The sequence below is a fragment of the Chlamydotis macqueenii genome, chromosome 3, assembly GCF_036417535.1.
Source record: "Chlamydotis macqueenii isolate bChlMac1 chromosome 3, bChlMac1.mat, whole genome shotgun sequence".
NCBI classification, from domain to species: Eukaryota; Metazoa; Chordata; class Aves; order Otidiformes; family Otididae; genus Chlamydotis; species Chlamydotis macqueenii.
The window spans coordinates 121288630-121309761 of NC_141558.1; the positions used below are offsets into that span (position 1 = coordinate 121288630).

Here is a 21132-nt window from a genome sequence, read left to right on the forward strand (position 1 = left end):
TCCCTTGCACAAAACAGCCCTAGAAACTTTCTATCTTATCAGAGTAAGTTCTGTCAACTTTACCAACAGCAATTTTGAGAAACACAATGTAAAAGAACAGTGCTCTGAACCACTTGGAACATCATATTTCAATTCAGTCAGGCAGTAAGGTGCTGCTCTATAGAAGTAAATGTAGTAGAATAACTAGGAGAATGTTAGTAGGAGATAAAACTCAGAAATCCTTGAAATGACAGCCACTAGAACTAGGTCAGAAGAGATGCTAAAGGGAAATGGCAGCCACCAAGTGAAAATCAACTGCGTTTCTCAATTCCTTAAAAGAGTGTACAATATTGTATTCTTGGTGTTCAAGAACTCCAAGGAAAGAGTACACACCCCATCATGCAAAAACAAAAGCAAATAAGATATATCACAGTCCTTTCAAAACACCACAAAACCTGAGTATGTACAATTCGTCAGATTATCTTTAAAAAAAGTCTCAGCAGCATTTCAGGATTCAGTTTTTAATTTTAATGAAAGGCTAGTAATCTAGAGCTTTACTAATGATCCCTACCTCCTCCTCCCAACAAAACAAACCCAAACAAAAATAGGACAAACAGTAGGCAAGAAACAGCAAAAAGGAGGAGAATCTTAAATGCTGTAGTCTCTTCTCCAAGCAGCCAGAATCACAACCTGAAGTTAGGAAATCTGTAATTACAAAAACAATTGGCTATGGAGTGCACCATCAACTAAGAGCTTCTACAACAGCAATGATAATATTGAACAAACCTAACATTTTCACAGAATTACTTCTTCCTTGGGATATGGTAGAACACAAGGTACTTTGTCTCATGCTTCCAGAAACACAGTTTACCTAGACTGTACATAATTTTTGAGCTGCACATGGCATACAATTCACGATGATGCTGTAGGCTTGTGAGCTGAAGAACATTTGGACTGCTAATGTTTTATAATTAATCCTTACAGTAGCAATAACATGAAGAAGAATTGCAACTAAACATGCCAGAGCATCACCTCTTCTCCAAATGCTCACATCCTGCTTGAGAGCAAACAAAGCACCTGCATGAATCAGCTGAACTTAACCTGGCATCACCAATCTCTTTTTTGTAACCATTTGACATCTAGAATACTACTGTTGCAACTCACTGCTGTGAGAAGGACTATGGGCAGGCAAAAATCCTCTCTAAGTCCAAGTTAGAAAATAATAGAAGGAAAAAACAAAACAAACAAAAAAAGAAAGAGATGCGCAATAAAAGTTACTTTTGGTTCCAATCAGCTGTTCATGGGAGTAAGCTGACTTGGGGGAGTTTGCCAACTACCCCATTCTTTGCATTGACCATATACATAAGAAAAAGCAATACAGCAGACAGCATAAATGTAAGCAAATCCTGAGAAAATAAAAAAGAATACACCTTGTCCTCATGTGTGAACTATTAAGAAAGTCACTGAACTGTTACGGGTGAAAAAATACCCAATACTAAGGCATCAGAAAGTGACAAAAAACACCCATCAGTTGTACAAGAAAAAAAAAAAAAAATCGAATCTCAAAATACTTCGCCATTTTTCTGTGTTAAAAAAAAAAAAAACCCACAAAAACCACAGATCTACTCCAATTGCTACTATTTGGTAACAAGACTGTTTCATAGAACACTGTATCTGTTGCAAACTAATTAAAGTCTCTAAAGGAAACAATACATAAGGAAATGTGAAGATAAGCAAATAAGGCAATAAAATTCCTCTCAGAAACTATATATATTTATATATCTAGAAAAGTCTTGCTATTTGTAGTATCTCAACATCTAAATTTTTTATAAACAGCCTGTACAAGAAAACATAATCTAGAATTAAACACATTGGTTCCCTCTAGTGAGACACACTTTAAAAATAATGTGGCAGAATGTCTTTCTTTCCTAAATGTGATGTTAAGTGGAACGGTAGACACTCAGGAGAAGCCAGGAAACACGGCCTCCCAGAGAGCAAGCTGAAGTGTTTTGTGACAGCTGATGAATAGCATCTCACCTTAGAGAAGCAGCTTCCTGTGGTGAGGGAATTTGGAACTCAGCAGGAATAAGGAAATGCAAACTGCTGCCGCACATGCCCTCTTGAAGATACAGCACCTTTTAACCCAACAGCTGCAACCTATTCACAAGCTGTCCTTCTCTGGGTGCCTTTAACATGTGTGGGGAGAGGTGGGCACCTGAAAAAGGCAAAACCAAAACCACAAATGGCTAATTAAGGAACTCTCCAGCATAAGTTAATATTAGCTAATTTTGTAGTTCAAAATTAACTGTCACGACAAGGAAGATAATTTTTCTGAACTTTTCTTAGGTATTGGAGTCAAAACACTGTCCAGCCCAAACCCAGCACTCTTCTAGTCAGTTTCTGAGAGCTGATCCTAAGCTTGTGATGAGCAGTGCAATACTCAGCTACTCACATATTAGGTAAAGCATTTCTAGTTCTGAAAAGGCATCTCCATATTTCACAGTTTCACATTTTTAGGCCCACAATTGCCCATATCTCTGCTTAAGCTTTGGAAACTACTCTTCCAACAAATTAGCATATTTTTAGCTCATTGATATCTACACTCCTTCATTCATAAAGTGCCAGTTCACCTTTAAAGTTCATCAATTCACTTTCAAAAATGTTACCCATTCACCACACAACTGCATAAAACTACAGGAATGAGAGATTCTGAGGAACATCAGAGTGCTTATTACAGGCAGGTGCCTGCTATTATCTTTTTGCATTGCTGAATGCCATTTTTTTAAAGTTTTGTGGAACAGCTGAATACAATGAACATTGCATTCCATAAAACTGTTTTAAAAAGTTATACTCCTTTCTGTTTGAAGATTAAGCATTAAAAACTTGTCTTTTGCCTACAGTTGTAAACTCTGCAACTACATACAAAATTAAACATAACCCGACACTAACACACGAATATAATACAAGATGTTCTTGACAAATATTGGAGCAGAGTGAGAGATGAGAAGAGCGAATATAGAGAAGGTGCAGAATAAAGTAAGAGCTAAGAAAAGTTTTTACAAGAGGCCAGGCAATTAAGTTTTCTCGAACTTATTTTGGTTAGGGCAACACTGCCTGCTGGAAGGCTCAGTCAGGTGCGCACAGAAGTAATACGGAGTGAGTGCAAAAAAAGTTAAGCAAAGAAGAAAAATCGCCGAGACAGAGATATCTTGAAGCCTGGCCGGTGGTTTCGAAGCTCGCCGGGCCGGGAGGGGGTGCTCACGGGAGGGGCGGCGCTTGAGGGAGGTGAGGCGGGAGCCGCCGCCGCCGCTGCAGCAGCAGCAGCTGCCCCCCAGGACATCACCTCAGGCATTTATCAAAAGAAGAAAGCGAGACTGGAGACTGAAGGCCGAGGCGCAGCCGCTCCCTGCAAAAATCTCCGAGAGGAGGGTCCCAGAGCACAGCCACCCTAGTCACGCCGTACCTCCGCTGCGCCTGCCTCCAACGGTTCTAACGGCTCCTCTGCCCCCAAGTAAGATGGCTGCCGAGCGCGAGCTTCTTCTCCCCTATCCAAAATGGCCGCCGGCTGGAACGCACGTGCGTCCGCCCGCCCTCCCAACCCTGCCCGAACGCAAAATGGCCGCCGGGGCAACGGCACGCGGGTGGCGGAGGCGAACCCGAGCCTCCGCGAGAGAGCGGAGCGCGCCTCGCCGCCACGTGACGCGGGGCTTAACCAATGGCGGAGGAGAGGAAGAACGTTCCCGTTTACCCGCTCGCACCGGCGGCTGTGCGGGGGCCGGGCTTCCGGGCTGCGCGAGGGCCGTTGGGGGGTTTAAAGGGGCAGGGGAGGGCGCGCGGCCTAGGAGGCCGGTTCCGTTGTGGCGCCGGTGGTCGAGTTCTTCCCCCCCCCGCCGTTATCTCCTCGGGGCCAGAGCCGAGGTGAGCGCTCGGGGAGCGGTTGGGCAGCGGCTGGGCAGCGCTTTTCCCTCTCTCGCTGCCCAGGGAGGAGAAGCTTGAGGTCGCTGTCTCCTTCCGTCCCGGCCCGGCGGGAGCTGCTTCCCCCTCAGGCCCCCCCCCCCCGCGCAGGGACACGGGAGTAGGGGAGCAGCCGGCGTGAGGGAGGGCAGAGGGGTCCCTGCGGTCAGCTGTCGGGCCGCTGGGGCCGGGCCGCGACCGCCCGCTTCAGCGTCTCCTCAGCAGCTGGTGGCAGCCTCGCCCATAGCGGCCGGCTCCGTGACCTCGGGCTCTGCTGTGCCTTGGGCGCCGAGGGGTGCGAGGCTGTGAAATCTCCGCAGCGCGATGGAGAGGGGCGCTTAGCAGTACACGTTTCTCCCGTCAGGTGGATGAAGTCAGACAGGCGTAGGAACTCTCCAAGTTCCGCCTTGTAGCTGGTTAAACCAAGAAGTTTAAAGAAGTTTAGAAGTTTTAGTTACCTGCCCAGAGAGGTGGTGGATGCCCCATCTCTGGAAACGTTCAAGGCCAGGCTGGATGGGGCTCTGAGCAACCTGATTTGGTTGGAGATGTCCCTGCTCCTTGCAGGGGGGTTGGACTCGATGGGCTTTAAAGGTCCAACATAAACCATTCTATGATTCTAAGTTATTTTCTTATAAAACCTGAATACACATATCCTTTTTTCCTATAGTAGGTACTTCTAATGAAATCCTGTGGAAAGTAGTGTTTTACTCATTCGTTCTAGACAAGGATGAGTTTATTATGTTTGTAGTGACACTGTTGTAGCCTCTGAAGATCAAGGGCTAAGGTGGTCAGGCATAGCTGCTACTGTGGGCGACCTGAAGTGGTGTCAGAAGCATTGCAGCTTGTTTGGCCTGCAGGTTAAAAGTTCTGCATTCTGTTAGGAGCTTGGTTAGTCATTGAATTTTATTAACCACAGGGGAAAAAAGGGTATATTTTGAAACTGCTTTGTTTTAGACTTCAAATATTTACCATCTGAAGCAGTAACGTTTGTAATTAGATAAACTAACAAAGCTTTAAGATTTAGCATGCCAAAGCTTGAAGCAAATGCAGCAATTAAGGTTTCAAGATGTCTGAATTGAGCTTATTTTTATAGCTTTTTTTTTTGAAGTTCACAAAGTAAGACTTTCTTGTGTAATTTTGTGTTTTAATCATCTGCTGCACTGTAATTAAAGATATTAACATCCAGGTTCATCTATTCTGTGCTGTTGTTATAGAACAACAAAAAAAAATATTTCTAGAATATATTTAAAATAATAAATTATCTTTACCTAGGTAGATGCCAGTTTGCAATGGGTCTTAAAACCATCTGGAAGGACTACAAAGTTCTGATTGTTATGGGAACTAGCCTTGCGCTGGTGCACTGGGGGTGGTTTAACATCAAGTCCAGTCCTATTTTCCAAGTGAAGACAGAGAGCTATGTTCCAGAACCTGGGATTGTGGCATATGTGATGCAAAGCGATCACAAAAATAAAGAAAAATAGCATTAGTGCTATGTATTGTAGGTAAGTTGCCTAATTAGTTGTATCTGTATCTCTAAGGCAGAAGATGTATCAATTAAATGAGAATTTTCTAATGGATGCAGTCTTGCTGCTCTAAATTTAGTCTTCCAGAGTTCTGTTCTTTTTTTGCCAATGGGTTAACCTGGTATTTACATGGACCCAAAAATGCATCATCTCAAAAACTACTACTAAATCCCATGTGATAAGATCAGTTAAGTGATGATATTACAGGTCTTAAAGACCTTTAAAAACAAACTCTGATAACTTGAAGGCAATAGTCAAACTCTTGTGATTGGGTCTGCAGAAGTGTCCTTTCATGTTCAAAACTGCCCCAAAATAATTGTGACTTTATGTAATAACATATTCTGTGTTGTCAGTAGAGATGGTGATTACAATAGAAAAGAAAGTAAAGCATGAGAGAAGTCTAAATAATGTACATTTACATAGAAATGTAAATAAATATTCCTTTAAGTGTTTAAGAACTGTAAAAAATTATATATCTTGGGCATATAAAGTAAGAAACCTTTCTTTCAGAGGCAGTTTTCTTAAAGTTGTTTGAACATTAAAAGATTTTGTATCTGAAATGGCTGCCTGGGAAGCAATGCTGAGTAGCTTTTCTGTTCTCGTGTAAAAACATCACTATAGTTTTGACACTTCTCTACAGCTCAGTGCAGTTCATAGTGCTACTTATAGACCTACAGGTAAAACAGTATATAAATTGGTGGTCAGAATTGAAGTTACTAACAAACATGTATCATTTGTGTAATATATGCTGATATTATATATAATATTAATAGGTTTTCTCAATTAAATACCATTTATAGTTTGGATTTGTTTGTCCTTATGTGCGTTTTTTGTGAAAAACAAAATAGCAATTCAAGCTATGCAAGATGTCATAAGATTATCCTAATACCTTTCTGTTTTTATATTGTAGATATAATTAGCTTTGAAGCTTTTCATCTGTGAGTCTTGGCAGCAGAAGAGATGAGGAAAGCTAGCTGGAGTAGAAGGAACTTTCTGCTTGTGGCAGGACTGTCAGTTATAGCTGTCCATTTTGGAAGCATGCTCGTAAACTTTGTTGCAAAAAAATCTGTTCGATCACATTCAGAAGCTAAAAAAGAAAATCGTCATGAATGAAATAGCTTACTGTTGTCATTATATATCAATTTCACAATAGGATGTAAGCCTCATCCATCTCATAAGAGATGGATCATGAGCAGTCACGGGAATGTTGTTATCGTACTTTGTGTACTGATGGACATTTAAAATCATAATTCTTAGTTGCAAAGAATTAAAATGTACTACTTTTAAATTTTGAAGTGCTATGAATTATAGTTCCAATTAAAAATGAAATCTGTTTTGTTGGCCAGAATTAAAATCTTACTTTGAAAATGTCTCGTCTTGAACCTAAAAAGCCTGTGTTGATTGTTAGTGAACCTTTAACCAAAGATACAGTTTTTCAGTCACTGTCTCTGCTAAGTGGAATATTTCGATCTTGCTATGGTCCTGCTGGTAGGCTCAAACAGCTCCACAATGGTGTGGGAGGCTATGTTTGTACAACTTCACAATCTTCAGCCGTACTCAGTCGTCTTTCCGTCAGTCATCCTGTGTTAAGTGTTTTGACGGCCTCTGTACAGAACCATGTATCCCGCTTCGGTGACTGTGGCTTATTTACTGTCATTCTTTGCTGTAGTTTGATTGAAAACTTTAAAAGCCTAAATGTTGCATCTTACACTGTCATTCAAATAAGCAAGCATCTTTTGACTTTATGTATGGACTACCTCAAATCTGAGGCCTGTGGTTGCCGAGTATCTGTGGATTTTAGCAGTGTTGAGACTCTTCTTTGTTTGGTACGTAGTATATTAACAAGCAAACCTGCTTGCATGCTTAATAAAACAGAAGTTGATCATCTCACCACACTGATTTTAAAGGCTTTTATATTTACGGTTCCATGTCATGTTGAGACTAATGCTGTTCTAGGAAAGTGTGTAGTAGTACCTGTGAAAGGCAGAAGAGTTATGGATTCTACAGTTCTTCCTGGGCTACTGATAGAAACACAGGAAACTGAATTGGCAAAACCACTTACTGTCAAAAGAACTTGTGCAAACATGATCAAGATAGCACTTTTCTGTGTGTCCATGTCAGGAGACTGCTTCAACCCTGAAGAAGGAACTATAACAGTCCATCACGGAATTTCTCTAGAAATGTCAGAGCTGAATCAGTTGCTTAATGTAGGAAAGCAGCTGGTTAATGATGAGGTCGGCCTTGTAGTGTGCCAGAAAGTTATCCATCCATCCTTGAAACAGTATCTGAAAGAGAACCATGTCATGGCTGTGGACAGAGCTGGGCTATCTCTGATGGAACCCCTGAGTCGGATGACAGGTAACAAGCAAGTTTTCTGTCCTAAACCATTGTCCTTAACATTCACCTTGTAATGAAAACCTGTCTAGGTTGGTGTCATCGCAGAGTAAGGATTCTCTTATTTCTGTCTGTATCCTACCGTAGCAGCTGAGCAAGCGTTCTTTTTGAGTCTGAGATTGGGTTTTTTTCAGACTCGAATGATAACATGCTGCATGTGTGATTACTGATTGCTGCATGAGGAATATCCAATTATAGTAACTGTTTGCAAATGTAGATTATTTTCAAACTCTTATTTAATGAGAATAAAACAACTACTTTTTATATCTTAAAGTATCGCTAAGTCTTGCACTTTGAAAACGTGTTGGTTCCTGTTTGTGATTTCCTGTGTAGATTGAAATGTTAGATATTGAAGACTATATATATAATTTAAAAAGCCAAGAGGAAAAAAGTTCATGCTTCATGAAATGCAACAGATAGCTGTTCTGATGACAGTAATACATACTGTTCTCTGCTTTTCTTAACTGGGCAGGTTCAAAGCCTATAGCTTCCATACATTCGTTGTCTCCTAGTTGTTACGGCAGTTTGAAAGATGTGCGCTTTGAGAGTTTTGCTTCAAAACATTTTATGCATCTAATTCCTAAGGACACAGTTGTCTGCAGCTTGATCCTCTGTAACAGGAATGAAACAACTTGGGATGAATTGAAGGTAGGCAAATTTTCTTGAAATCTTTCTTGAAAAATAATGTTTTTGATGTAAAAATAAAGCAATGAGAAATATAGACACAACGAGTTTAGAGAAGTTATTGTTTTGGTATGTAAATCGAGTTCAGTTAGAGTGTAGGTACACAGTTTCAAGAAACCTATTCAGGAATGCCCTTGTTTCCAGAATTTCAAAATCCTTGAAGTGCTCATGTTCATTTAATGCCTCTGTTTTAATACACGAAGTTGTTTAGAAACAGAAACATTTTTCACCTGTTCTCGAGGCCAGTGCTGGATAAATATTTTCATCCTCATCACTTAGTCTATGAGAGCATAAAGAAAAAATTGCCCAGCAAAAGGCCAGCAGCAGTGCCTGCAATGGCAGACAAGCATAGTTTTGCATTGAATGGTTGCTCTAGAAGTGTCATTGATACTGATTGACTTCTTATCTCTAACTCTGTTTTGCAAAAAGAAGGAAAAAAATACAGCTTTTTTTTTTTATTATTTCTGCTTTCCCATACTAAGTGTGCACAAGTAACAACAATTTCTTGTTAAGTAAACGTGGTTTTGGAAATTACTTAGCAGCTTTATATCCATATGTAGTTCAAGTTTATGAAGTCTGTACCAGAAACTATTGAAAACTTTATTCCAGTTGTTTTTCCAATGGGGGCAAATCCTATTAATCATGGTATGCTTAACGACAAATTCATTTGGTTTTCAGCGTGCTTGTGAAACTGCAGAACATGTGTTACAGTTAACAGTCAAGGAACCTTTGGCGTTATTAGGAGGTGGCTGTACAGAAACTCACTTGGCTTCACACATAAGGCACAAGGTATGTAAAACAAGGTTTTTTAAAGCTGTTTGATATACTTAGGAAACAATAATTTATGTAGAATCACTGCTACAGTTAACAGTTGTCTCTTCTAGATTAATGTTGCATTTTTGGTAACTACTAATATAAAACAAAGATCTATTTGAAGCACTTGGTGCTAGTTACATCTTTCAGACTTGTTAGTACTGTATTTGTACTTGTTAATCTTTCTTTAGGTATCTATTATAGTAAATGCTTGGTTTTCAAGTATTAAAAATATGTAGAATTTTTGTATTGAAAGATAATTGTGCAGAGCTCAGCTTTGACTTGTGTAGAAATCTTTCCTATTGTGGAATAATCATCACATGAACAATTTTTTTATTTTTTTTTTTAGTTAGGACTGAACTACCTGTTTAAAAACAAACAATAGTATGATATAGTTTGATTCAAATTATTTCTGTAAAACAATGTTCTAATTTTCTGTTTTCCTGGTTTTGTTTTTTTTTTTAGAGTTGTAGTCTGTCCACCAGCAGTTTTAAAGAACTAGATTGTTCTCGGACTCAATACCAGTTGGTTGCTGATAGTTTTTGCCGTTCCCTGGAGTCTGTAGCTTGCGCTCTGAATCGTGATGAAGGAGAAATTCTTACAGATATGGTTTATGGACACTGTTGGTTTGTTCCATCATGTTCTCCCTCTGTCTCTAATTGGTCAGATTTAGTTTCAAAATGTGGCTGTGGGATTAATGGTAACACTGAGAACCTCAACTGGAGGCTTTTGCGGGGACAGTTTGGCTCTCCTATTATGCAGAGCTGCCCCAAAGAGCCCTCAGTAAAGGCTGCTGACTTTCAAACATTAGACTGTTTTGCTGCAAAGTGCAGTGGCCTGCAAGTAGCTGTGGAGACAGCCAACCTGATCTTGGATCTGTCATATGTAATTGTAGATCAAAATTAGCTCTGATCTTATGTGAATTGTGTTGCACAGCAAGATACTTAATCAAAGCAGAGTAATATATATAATGTGCTAAGATACTTTAAATGGTTAGAATGTGGACAACAGACAGAAATTGTAAATCAAACAGTTGACTGTTAAGTACTCTTCTGATTCTTAATCTGCTGTGCCCTCAGGCATTTTCAAATGTTTAACATATGTTTAACATATGTTAACATACTGTTAAGTGATTAGCCAAATATACAATGAATTGTAGTAACATACAAATTAACGAGTATTCAAATTAGTGTATTCAAAAGAGTGAATGACACTTTGATATTCCCTCTGCATTAAGCAAAGTTTTGGCTGTTGGTTCTGTGGCATCTTCAAAGGAATGGGAAAAATAGATTCATTTCCTGAGAAAACATATGTTATGGATTAGATTTTATGTGGTCTCAACAATAGCTTTGCACATTCAAACAGACAGCAGAACTTTATCACTGATATTTTTAATTTTGTAAGTAAAAAAAGAAGGCTTTCCTTAGCAAATATCTTGAGCTGCTTGTTTTCAAATTTTGTATGAAGATCTTGTCGCCGTATGCTATATGCAGTTTCTGTTTATAAATGGCTGGAAGATTTTAATTCATATATGTAATTTATTTAGCAAGTTCTTAAAATTCAACCTGGAGATCTTAAGTTAGCAGGTAGGTAATAGAAGACTTGAAAAGAAATGGCAAACTGTGGAAAACACTATTGTAAAGTGGACCTTGATCGTTTTCCATGGAATACAGGACAGTTTATAAATGATGTTTCTGTAACTTAAGCAAAGCTGCAAGAAAGAACGTCCCACTTACCATTCAATTAACTATTTGACTGCATAGCTTCTTTTAATGAAGTAAGGCTTTAAGCTGCTCAGGCTTGTTTTGATCTTTAAATAAGGCTGTAGACTGAATGATCGAAACTTTTTCTCATTTTCAGCTTGCGTGCAAGATCAAAAGGAGTGTTACAGTTTTTTGCTTAAACTCATTTTCTTTTCCCCTTTTATTCTCCCACTTTCTTTTTGGGGACAAATTGTCACAAGGGACAAATTGTTCATGACATGCTTTTCCAGAAAACATCCAAGTTAGTTAGAGACTAGTATGCTTATTTGTTTCCTGGTCTCTTAAGTTTTTAATGTATTTACTGAATATGAGCAGTAGAATTGTCTTGTGTAACTCAGTTTTAAATATGTAATTAAAAACAGATCTTTCCAGACCTTTTGTACAAAGTCCTTTTCATTTTAAGAGCATAAATAATAATTTTCTCACTGGATAGAATGAAAAGTTATTTAAAGTTCTTTATCTTTTTATGACCTGAAATGATTGCTTCAGTGCTATACGGCATCCTTTGGGAATCTGTGGAACAGTGTTATGAGGGTTGAGGTGGAGGCTGTTCAAAGTTGGTTACTAAAAAGGCTGCGTTCATATCTTGATCCTCCCATATACCATGAACCATATGAAAACATCAGGAATAATAAAGACAAATGATGCTGTGTATCTTAAGGCACAGAAGAATCTTGGTAATATTTCATCTGAGCCTCTATCTCCATGTTGAATTAGAGTATTTTTACTTCTATAATAGCACCTTCTTATGCAGTGCAAAATGATGAGTTTAACGACTACAGCTGTGAAGTGAAAATTAAAACAATATTGAAGTAGAAGTAGTTGCTAGTGTTCTTTTGTCTTGTGTCTGAAGGTTGGTTCACAGCTCCTATAAAAGTATTGTTAGCTCTGATTCTATTTTCCCCTCCCAGTTTTAAGAAAATAACACATTAGAAATTTGTGAAAAAATTAAATTTAATTTTTAGTGAGTAGGTAAAAATTCAGTTATACCTGAACCAAAGGTCATTTTATATATAGATAGTTTTAATAACAATGAATTTTTATCTCCCACTGTGACTGAAAAGGATAAATAAGCAGCTGGCACTGCTGCTTATGGGCAGTTTGGGTTCAGTTCTCAGTTGTGCTGCAGTATTCCTGACCCTTTTGTGGTTAGTGTTACCCTGTCTTTCATGGGTAACATAGGAGGAATACAACTTCAGATGCTGCTTAAAATGGAAGTAAATAGAACTTTGACTCTCAGTCCAAGAGCAACGGAAAAATAACTTTGAACTCCCATGTTTCCTGATAAAACTTAGGTACAAAAATGGTGGGGTTTCCCTGCTCTGTGTTTTGAAATTAACAAAAAGAAACATCCCCAGTTGTACGTCGTCTGAGCAGCCACTGTGGTTTTATTACTGCTGCCCTTGGAATTTAAACTTGTTCAGTGGGGAAAAATTAGCGTTACACAAGTATTGTTAAGAGACAAGTGTTTTCTGATCATGACCCCAGTCATGTCTGTTGACTTTCACAGATTGCTCAGGGGCTATTAATTTACATTTTAATTATACTGGTAATGCACAAGATATAAGAACATTCACCTCTAGTCTTCTCAGCTGTGTTAGTGCTCCAGGCCTAGCAGGAGCAAAAAGAAGTGCTGATGTTATAATCACTCGTGTCAGCATATTTAAGTAAGACGTTAGTTAAATATAATTGCTCCTCAGTTCAGTATTTCAGTTTTCATTTGTTATTTCAGTTCCCATTTGGTATTTAAAACTTCAAAGTGAAGAAGACCTGAAAATGCCGATTAATTTAGTGATCTTTAGTATTTCTATCATTGCATCCTATTTCATGTAGACATACCATTAAACATTACTATTTTGGCATTGGCAAAGAATGCAGAGCACCTGCTTTTCCCTGATTTGTGAATTTGTAGAGTCACTCTAAGGTATATCTGAAAGTCTTTTTCTGTCTATTTTCCTCTCTATAAAATGGGAACAAAGATAAACTCTTCTTGAGATACGGAGATATGTGAGTTAAGAGTTCTAAGTAAGATCCAGATGTAAAGTGAAGAACTACTTGCTGCACAGGAACAAACAAATAGAAAATTCAAACCAAACTCAAATCCTTGCTAAAATATTAGTCATTTCATTAAGGGAACTTTATGTAGACTCCTTAAACTAGTCTGCTACGTAAAACTCCCTCGTTCTCCCTGTATATTGAACCTGGAGATGCATTTTCTTTTTCTAATTTATTGCCTTACATCTTCAGTACAGATACCCAGAGAAATGTGACCTTAAAGCCCTGTGCAGGAATGGTTGAACTTCAAGACGAGCATTGTCAGGCACCTCAGTAATCCTTACTGAATCGTGTATGTCTTCAGAATCTGTGCTCTGCATGTGTTTCAGACCAGATATTCCTATAATGCTAATTGGCCTACATCCCCAAAGACAGAATAGAAATAGATTTATGAGTTCTGGAAACCTAACCTTATTGTGTCAGTAGCGTAACACTGATTTTTTCAGAAGAGTTTGGGTATTTTTAGGCTAGCCAGCTGTTACAGTGTTAGATCTGTCCCAGTAAGGGAAGACAATATTTATTGTCAAAGCTTGTAAGAAAAAGAACTGCTTAGAATGGCGGAAGCACAGTAGAGCATGTACAAAACAATTCACTGCACTCCAAAACTGAACTGTTGAATTTTACTTGCGCCCTTATTTTGCTGTGCTGAGTAGCAAAATGTAGTATTTATCACATTTTCAGCAGTGTCACATGAACTGAGTCATGTAAGTACTATTCAGTCTCAGAAAAATCAATATCCATGTGTCAGTCAATGTCATAGGAAGAACGTTAACCGGATTTGCGTTTACTACTGTTCTGAAGATGCAGAAACAGTCTGTTTTTTATTGCAAAGAGACTGCCTCCAGCATGCTTATAATCTGTATAGACAGACTTTTTGAGAAGTCAGTTGCTAGTCACATTACAATGTTTATTTTTGAGAATTTTAGTAGTTTTTATCCATTAATGTAAATATGAGTTATTTCTCTGGCTTGTCAGCAGAGACAAGTTGCACAGTAGGAATAAATAACCTTTTGGCCAGTGACACTGTGATCTTAAGTTCTCAGTTAAGAAATACCTTAACTTTTTGTCTATATACATTGAACTGTATAAATTAGTCATGCATATTATAAGCTCAAAAGTATATACACATTTATTCTTTGTGCTGGAAGCAGAAATGCAGTCACAACATACGTAGACAGAGCCACCATGTCATTAGTCCAGACACCAGTAAAATTAATTGCAGAATAGGTTCCAGGATTGAGCTGGGCACTTTGTATCTTTAACTGTGCTGACTTCCATTATCCATGACCTAGATTTATATTAAACATGTACAAATATCTTGCAGACGTACCTCCTGCAGAATTTTATTTTCATACTTTGCTACAATCATCTTCATAAACTTGAACTTTCAAATCTGCTTGCGCATGAAAAACTTTTACTTATGCTTTCATCGTATGCCTTGAAGGCCACGGCTGTATATCGTCTGGCTTCTGCGAACTGATTGCTGCTGTCTTTGTTATTTTCTGTCCTGACAACATCAACTCTATTTGGATATGCATTAAATATATATTAAATACTAACTGGATATTATTATAACAGTATTATGTGTTGTCTGCTAAGCATTTGTGTGGCAGCATACCACAATATCAACAGGTATTCCTTATCAATAGCGCTATTTTTATGAATTGTTAAATCTTTTTACAAGTAGAGAAGCTGAGTTATCTCTGTTTAATCTGTAAAAGCCATCCTTAAGTATCTTCTCCCTTAAGACTTCTGCTATTCTGATTTGTTATACCTGGTGAGTATTGGGCAAAAAAAAAAGAAAAAAAAAAAAAAAAGAGACTGGGGGGAAAAATGAGTTGGAAAGACTCTGAGTCATCACTTGCAGGATCCTCTGCTGATGGATGGTTACTCAAGGGTGATGACAGAGTGATTTTCAGGGAATTGTAAGGACTGTGGTAGTTCCAGGTCTTGAAAGACTTTGTGACTTTAAGAGGCAGAAGCTATACTATGACACCCTCATTTATTACTCCTTGCTCATGTGTGGACCCTAAGCTCTAGCAGGCTTTGTCTTTGGGTTTCTGGTACATTTGATTGGATTGAGAGTGAGCTTTTGCAGATGAATCTCTGTGGGTTGTCCACAGCTGGCCAGGTGCCCACCCAGCCACTCGCTCACACCCTGCTTCAACAGGCCAGCAGGAGAAAACAGGATGATAAACCTCCCTCCCCTGTAATTCTCACACTTTCCCCTCCTCATTCCTTGCTGCTGAGTGTCATTTTGCCCTTTATTAAAAGGGCCTGGGCTGTGCTCCGTGGTGCAGCGGCTGGAGCAGGCTGGAACCAGCCTCTCCTTGCAGAGGCCGTGCAGCTCCTCCTGCTGGTGACTCGGAAAGATCTCACAGGACACCATTTTGTAAGCCCTCTCCTAATCATAGTTGAAGGGTGTAAAAAAGTTCTCTGATTTTAAAGAAATTTGGAGAAGGGAGAAGAACAAAGGGAAGAGCACTAGAGATGTTAGTAAAGCCTGATACTGGAGGAGGCGTTGGGGAAAAAAGAGATTTTGCTTGTGCGGTCTGTGCTTCGAAGGGATATGTGCCACTCCTGGAGATCAACCAGCCAAAAGGGCTGACCTCAAAAAAACAGCCAGGGGCAAAGAAAAATCTGACTTTTATTGGATGTGGGTGGTCTAAAGGTGTGGTTGCTGATGGCTGTTACCTAGAGCAGGGGTAACAGAGTGCCATGCCCCCTACGAGGCAAATCGCTGGACCTACCCGTAGAGAAACAAGGGTTTGAAAGTGTGCTTGAGGACTGAGGAGCTTCCCTTTCTGGGAGGGCTGAGATGGCTTCCCAGTGTCTTTGAGAATGGGAATGGCCCAAGGGTTACTTATTGTGGGGCTGCCCAGCTGGAGTTCAGAGGGAAAGATGACCTACCTGCACCCAAAAAAGCCTCCTTAAGTGTGATCTGAGGATATGAGTATGAGAGGATCAACCCGTGGCCCTTCTGTCATCGCATGAGTGTTGCAGTCCATGAGGGGCCTCCAAAAAGTAAGTTTTTCTATATTTACTTTGCATTGGCATGGTGCCTACTAAACAGGGGTGTGTGTGGCATGGCTGGCTGTCTATGCCAGCCTTTTTTCTCTTTTCATTGCTTTATTTTTAAGCAAGCAAATATTTCTTCTGTAACTAACAAAGGTAGGACAAATTCTTCACGTGGTTTTACATGCCTTAACCCTGTTTTTCTTCGTTGTTGGGGTCAGTCAACAGAGGTGAGAAAAGGAAAAATTAGATTTTTAATTTCTACCTGAGTTCTTTTTGGGGAAATCGTGATCCTAGAAAGAGTCTCCTGAGTCGGCGTCTGTATGGTTTGTGCCATGTAGTTGTGTGATCAGCATTGCGCTGACTTCCATGCCTTGTGTTTGGCCCAGATATCCTCGCTGAATTACATCTTGAATGGTGGTGTTGTGATACTTTACTTGTAAACATGAATTTGTACATAAATTGTGCTTTTTCAGTATTATACACAGGCACTGAAGTGTTTGGTCTGGCCACTTAAATGTGTTAATGTTCCCCAGCTGGGAGCATTTCTAATGGAAAGTTGCTCTCAGCTGAAACATGATTAATCAGGCAGTAGCTAAGTCAGTTGAAGACGTCCCTGCTGTCTCTTACTTTGAAATAAACTTTTATATGTGTTGGTAATTAGAATAATATAATACAAAATGTTCAGAAAGTGGAGTACTTGAACCCTGTATTGAATAATCCAGTCTTTTTTTTTCTTTATACTGGTATGGTGCGGGCCTTTCCAAATAAAGTATTCATCTCCAAAGCAAAGCAGCAGATGAATTAGTTTAGTTTTTTAATAATGAAAATTGATGTGTAGAATCCTCCTTTGAGTACTGAAATATTATACTGTCAAATAAGAAAAGCTGTATGCACTTGATGTCTCTGTGAATGTAAAATATCTTCAATGACTTCTTTATATCAGCGCCCAACAGAATAGCGGCGTTCTGAGAGGAGTGTGAGTGCGTATCCATCATGTTTTTAGGTGCTAAGAAGATGCATTGCATCTGTTTAATCAAAATGGCTGCAAAACGAAAAATCTTGTTCCTAAGACTGCACATGAAACAGCAGGTGTCACTCCAGCCTTTCTCTGTGGGCCAAAGAATTTGCTCCTGTACAAGAATAACTTGTGTGTGCCTTATTGTTTATGTTTAATATAGTGTATGTTAAGGAATAGATACAACACATTACGGAATTTCTGAGGTTAACCATGGATTGCTGTTTTACCTACTAGGGAAACACTCTGTTTCTAAACTGTCTCTATTTGGATCTGTGTATGTTGGCATGGGGTGGAACCAATTTATGAAGAGTTGTGGGCAATGAGTAGCGACACTACCTTTCTGTAGTGCATGGCTTAAGACATTGTTTCTCTAATGCATTGTTTAAGACAGTGGAGTTATTAACTGAGAAAAATACACAGTTGCATGGCTGAATTGTTCTAAGCAATTGCTTTAGGATTGCATTATTACGGTTCTGAAGTTCAGGATGAAGTTGACATTTTAAGCAAACTACACAAATAGTTTGAATGAGCAGTTCTTTTCAGAATTCTTGGTTTGGTCATTGCGCTTGCTAAATTTATAATAAATTCATATGTATAGAAGCCCAGAATGAAAGTCTGAAGTTTCTTGAAGTAGTGCTGATTTAAGTATGCACATCTTGTATGACTTTATATGTGGTGCCTGCTGCAAAATATAGCCCAAAAACCTCATAGTGAAGTGGCAAAATTAAGTTTCCCGCATCACAAAGTTAGAGGAGCGTCCACAAACTCCACAGTAGATGCTGTGAGTACTCAGTCTAATCTCGACAGCTTGGTTTTCAGTGTGCAGCTGGTTTTGATTGGTTTGGTTTTGTAAGCTGATAGGGATCAAAAGCCTACTTTGCTATTGGCTCTGAAGATATGAGAGTAGAAAGTAAGATTTTACCGGTTTATAGGTCATCCTTAGTTGCTTAAAAATCTTACTTTTAGGCATAAAGTCACCCATCTAGTGTCTGAGTTAGGGGAAGGAAGATGAAGTTATTCTTACACTGGGGGAAGGAAAAGTTTTGCAATATTAAAATGCACTTTACAGGAAAATCACTGTGTTTTTTTTGTTTGTTTGGGATTTTTTTTACGTTAAAATAACAGTATAGCCATTCTGTTTTAAGAAAATTAGACTTAATGAGCCTGTATTGTTACAGAAGACAAAAGCTGAGGAATTTTAGATATCGTTGGCACGGCACAAAAGCATACATTTTTTATGTTTACCTGTAAGTTCAACCCTCAATTGTTAGTTTTTCTCCTGAGACTTGGATCTTAGTACTATTAAAAGTTCTGCTGTTTTAAAAGCTTTGCAAGCATGTACAGCCTCTGCTCCTCTAAATACACAATCAGAATTTTGTTATTAGGTCTTGGTATTTTGGATAACTGCCTTTTCTCTTCTATCCTTAAACTCTAATTTTCTGAATCTGGTGATTGTTTGGAGAGACATGGGAAGAAAAGAACTCACTTGTCTTTTCCCTTTCTTGTTTTCTCTTTAAAATACACAACAACATTACGTGATTGAAAAGGGACGTAATTGTTGACTATGAAATGCCTGGTCTCCAAGAGAGGCGTCCATGTGAACTGAACGAAAAAAAAAAGGCTTAGCATTTCATTGAGCTTTGCTAGGAATAGTTCCACCTCTGAGATAAAGCAGAGGTGAGTTTACATTTTGCTGACATCCTTGTTTGCCTGAAGCTTTACAGATAGTTAATGTTTTTAACAGGTTAATGTTAACCTCTCTTGAATATGCCTACCAACCTTAGGTAGGACTTAGGTAGAAGGACTACTTGTATTATTAGGAAATAGGAGTTTATTTGCCATGATGAATTGGTCATCCATAGCAGTTGCTGCAAGGTGCCAGGTGGATGATACTAAAGGATTAAAAATAAACATGCAAATCTGCTTTGGAAGTCATAGATTTCTTCGTTCTGCTGTGAGACCTTGTGGCAAGGCTGCCTGGCTTACGATGAGCTTCGTCTTCGATTCATCACTGGCTTGCCATTGCTACAATTGCAAGTCTTTCTTACTTATCTGTATTTATATTTATAGCTCCAGATAGAGAATATTTGCCAGCCTAAATGATGACTAGGCATGGTGAGTGGCAAACCCAGCAGTAATTGTAAGGCACAAAATCAATTCCGTAGCTGTAATAAATACAGTTTTAGAAACAGCCAAGAAATGCAGAGGAGTGAGTGGATTTGGAGCCACAGGCCAAAAGATTATTTCTCTACGAGGGGGAAGGAAAGCACTCAATTTTATCATAATTGTGTAGAAAGGCTCCCTGGATAGAGAATTAGATTGATATTTCCAGGTAATAAAAACATAGAATAGTTTGTGTGGCAAGTACGCTATGGTCTTTACTGTGCGTTTGGTGGAAAAAAAAAAAAAAACCTGAATAGAAAATCTGTGCACTGCATACATAAGCTTAAATTTATTTGGTAAAGATTGGCAAACTATGTTCAGGATGCTTCTCACTTGCATTCAGTAATGTTTAATCAAGAATTAGTCTAAATTCCTACACAGACTTTATAGCTGTCATGGTCAGGAAAAAAAAGATTGGTCCTACCTGGGGTGGAAGTCCAGCTGACCGTGATGGTTATCTTTGTCCCAGGTAAGTCACTTAGATGTGAACTTCTTGCCATAAGGAGACATTCAGAATCTGAAACTCTGTGCTTTAGCCTCTTCCTGGCAAAATCCTCAGAGGTAGGTTGATAAGAAGTTGAGTTCAAGAAACTATCTGAACAGAACATTTTTTGTGTGATGAATTTGGAGAGAGTTGTAGGTCTATGTAGTTCTGGTTATCATCAGAGTACAGCAGGCTGTGTTCTGTGTGTAGACCCTGATGGGGAACCAGGAGATATTCTGAAGAGTGAGTGTCTTCCAAAGAAATTCTTGGCTTCAGCCAGACAGTAGGTGCAGGAACTGCTGTGTTCCCAGACCTCGCACGAACACTTACTGGTTTCTTTTGGCCTTAGTGTGCCAGGAGGATGTTGTCAAAGTACTGTGCTCTCAGCTTAGCTTGCAAGAGTTGGAGTTGCTGAGATTTTGGCCTTTTAGAAAACTAGAATGTTTATTTTTCTTTTGATTGTTTGATATGTGTTAAGCTTTTTTTTTTTACTTCATTTTTTAATGGGGGGATTACAGTGATTTGTGTGGTAAGAGAAACTGTAAATCTGACTTTATCGCAATTTTTAAAAGGGAAATATTCAGATCTTAGGAATGTCAAGGAGACTTTTTGTCTGTTTGTTGTCTTGGGAGTGTGGAAGTCTGTCATTTCCCCACCGCCGTGTTGACAATTTGGTCTGTTCCTTAATGCTGTTTGAGTACAGAAGGCACAAAGCAAGGTACGGAGCAAAACGATGGTCCCAGTCCTCAAAAGGTATGACTGGCGATGAGACAAAGTAAGCACACTCTCAGATGAGATACAATTATTTTTAATTCTCTACAGTGGCCTTTAAGTTCTGCAGAAAGAACAGCAAGAATTCTCCTGGACTGCTCTCTTAGCTTCTAACAATCAGCAATTTAAGGACTTTCTGTGTCAGACTGCATCTGGGTTGTCAATTTTAATAGGTGCTGTTAGGACTATTTCTCAGTTATACCTAAATATGTGTTTCTTTAGGTACGTCCATATTCAGAGCAACAATAACATCTTGCTCAAAAGCAAGTTAAGTGCTCAGTTGAGACTTCAGATCTGTGAAGGAGTACATCTAGGACTGAGCCTTGCTTGAGCTAGTTCTGAGTAACATCAGTACCTAAAAACCATAAAAATACAGAAATGGCAGGACAAGATACAAAAGTGCGTATATGAACTGTCTCTAGGACCCTGGACCATGCTTTAGAGAGAGATTTTCAGACTCTGCTTTTGGTCATAAGGATCATGACATCATGGAGGTCATTTTTATCTTCTTCG

The 21132-nt window shown here is 39.0% G+C and overlaps 3 protein-coding genes across 5 annotated transcripts; all 3 read left to right on the forward strand.

The window, feature by feature from the left end:
* The first annotated feature begins 3291 nt into the window (after positions 1–3291).
* On the forward strand, positions 3292–6556 carry LOC147601464 (uncharacterized). Of its 3 annotated transcripts, none has more exons than XM_086743918.1 (3): positions 3292–3490; positions 5206–5435; positions 6367–6556. In XM_086743918.1, exon 2 carries the CDS (start codon positions 5223–5225, stop codon positions 5412–5414), a length of 192 nt encoding a protein of 63 aa, XP_086600044.1. In that variant the 5' UTR covers positions 3292–3490; positions 5206–5222; the 3' UTR covers positions 5415–5435; positions 6367–6556. The 3 variants fall into 3 exon arrangements, with proteins under 3 accessions (XP_086600044.1, XP_086600043.1, XP_086600042.1); XM_086743917.1 differs by lacking the exon at positions 3292–3490 and adding an exon at positions 3758–3897; XM_086743916.1 differs by lacking the exon at positions 3292–3490 and adding an exon at positions 3762–3897 and having other exon boundaries at positions 5210–5435.
* Positions 6417–6826, forward strand: LOC147601465 (uncharacterized). Its single transcript, XM_086743919.1, has one exon. The coding sequence runs from the start codon at positions 6417–6419 to the stop codon at positions 6567–6569; it is 153 nt and encodes a 50-aa protein (XP_086600045.1). The 3' UTR covers positions 6570–6826.
* MKKS (MKKS centrosomal shuttling protein) lies at positions 6824–11483 on the forward strand. Its single transcript, XM_010126859.2, has 4 exons — positions 6824–7814; positions 8323–8498; positions 9213–9323; positions 9813–11483. The coding sequence occupies exons 1-4, from the start codon at positions 6824–6826 to the stop codon at positions 10251–10253; spliced, it is 1719 nt and encodes a 572-aa protein (XP_010125161.2). The 3' UTR covers positions 10254–11483.
* Positions 11484–21132: the final 9649 nt, after the last annotated feature.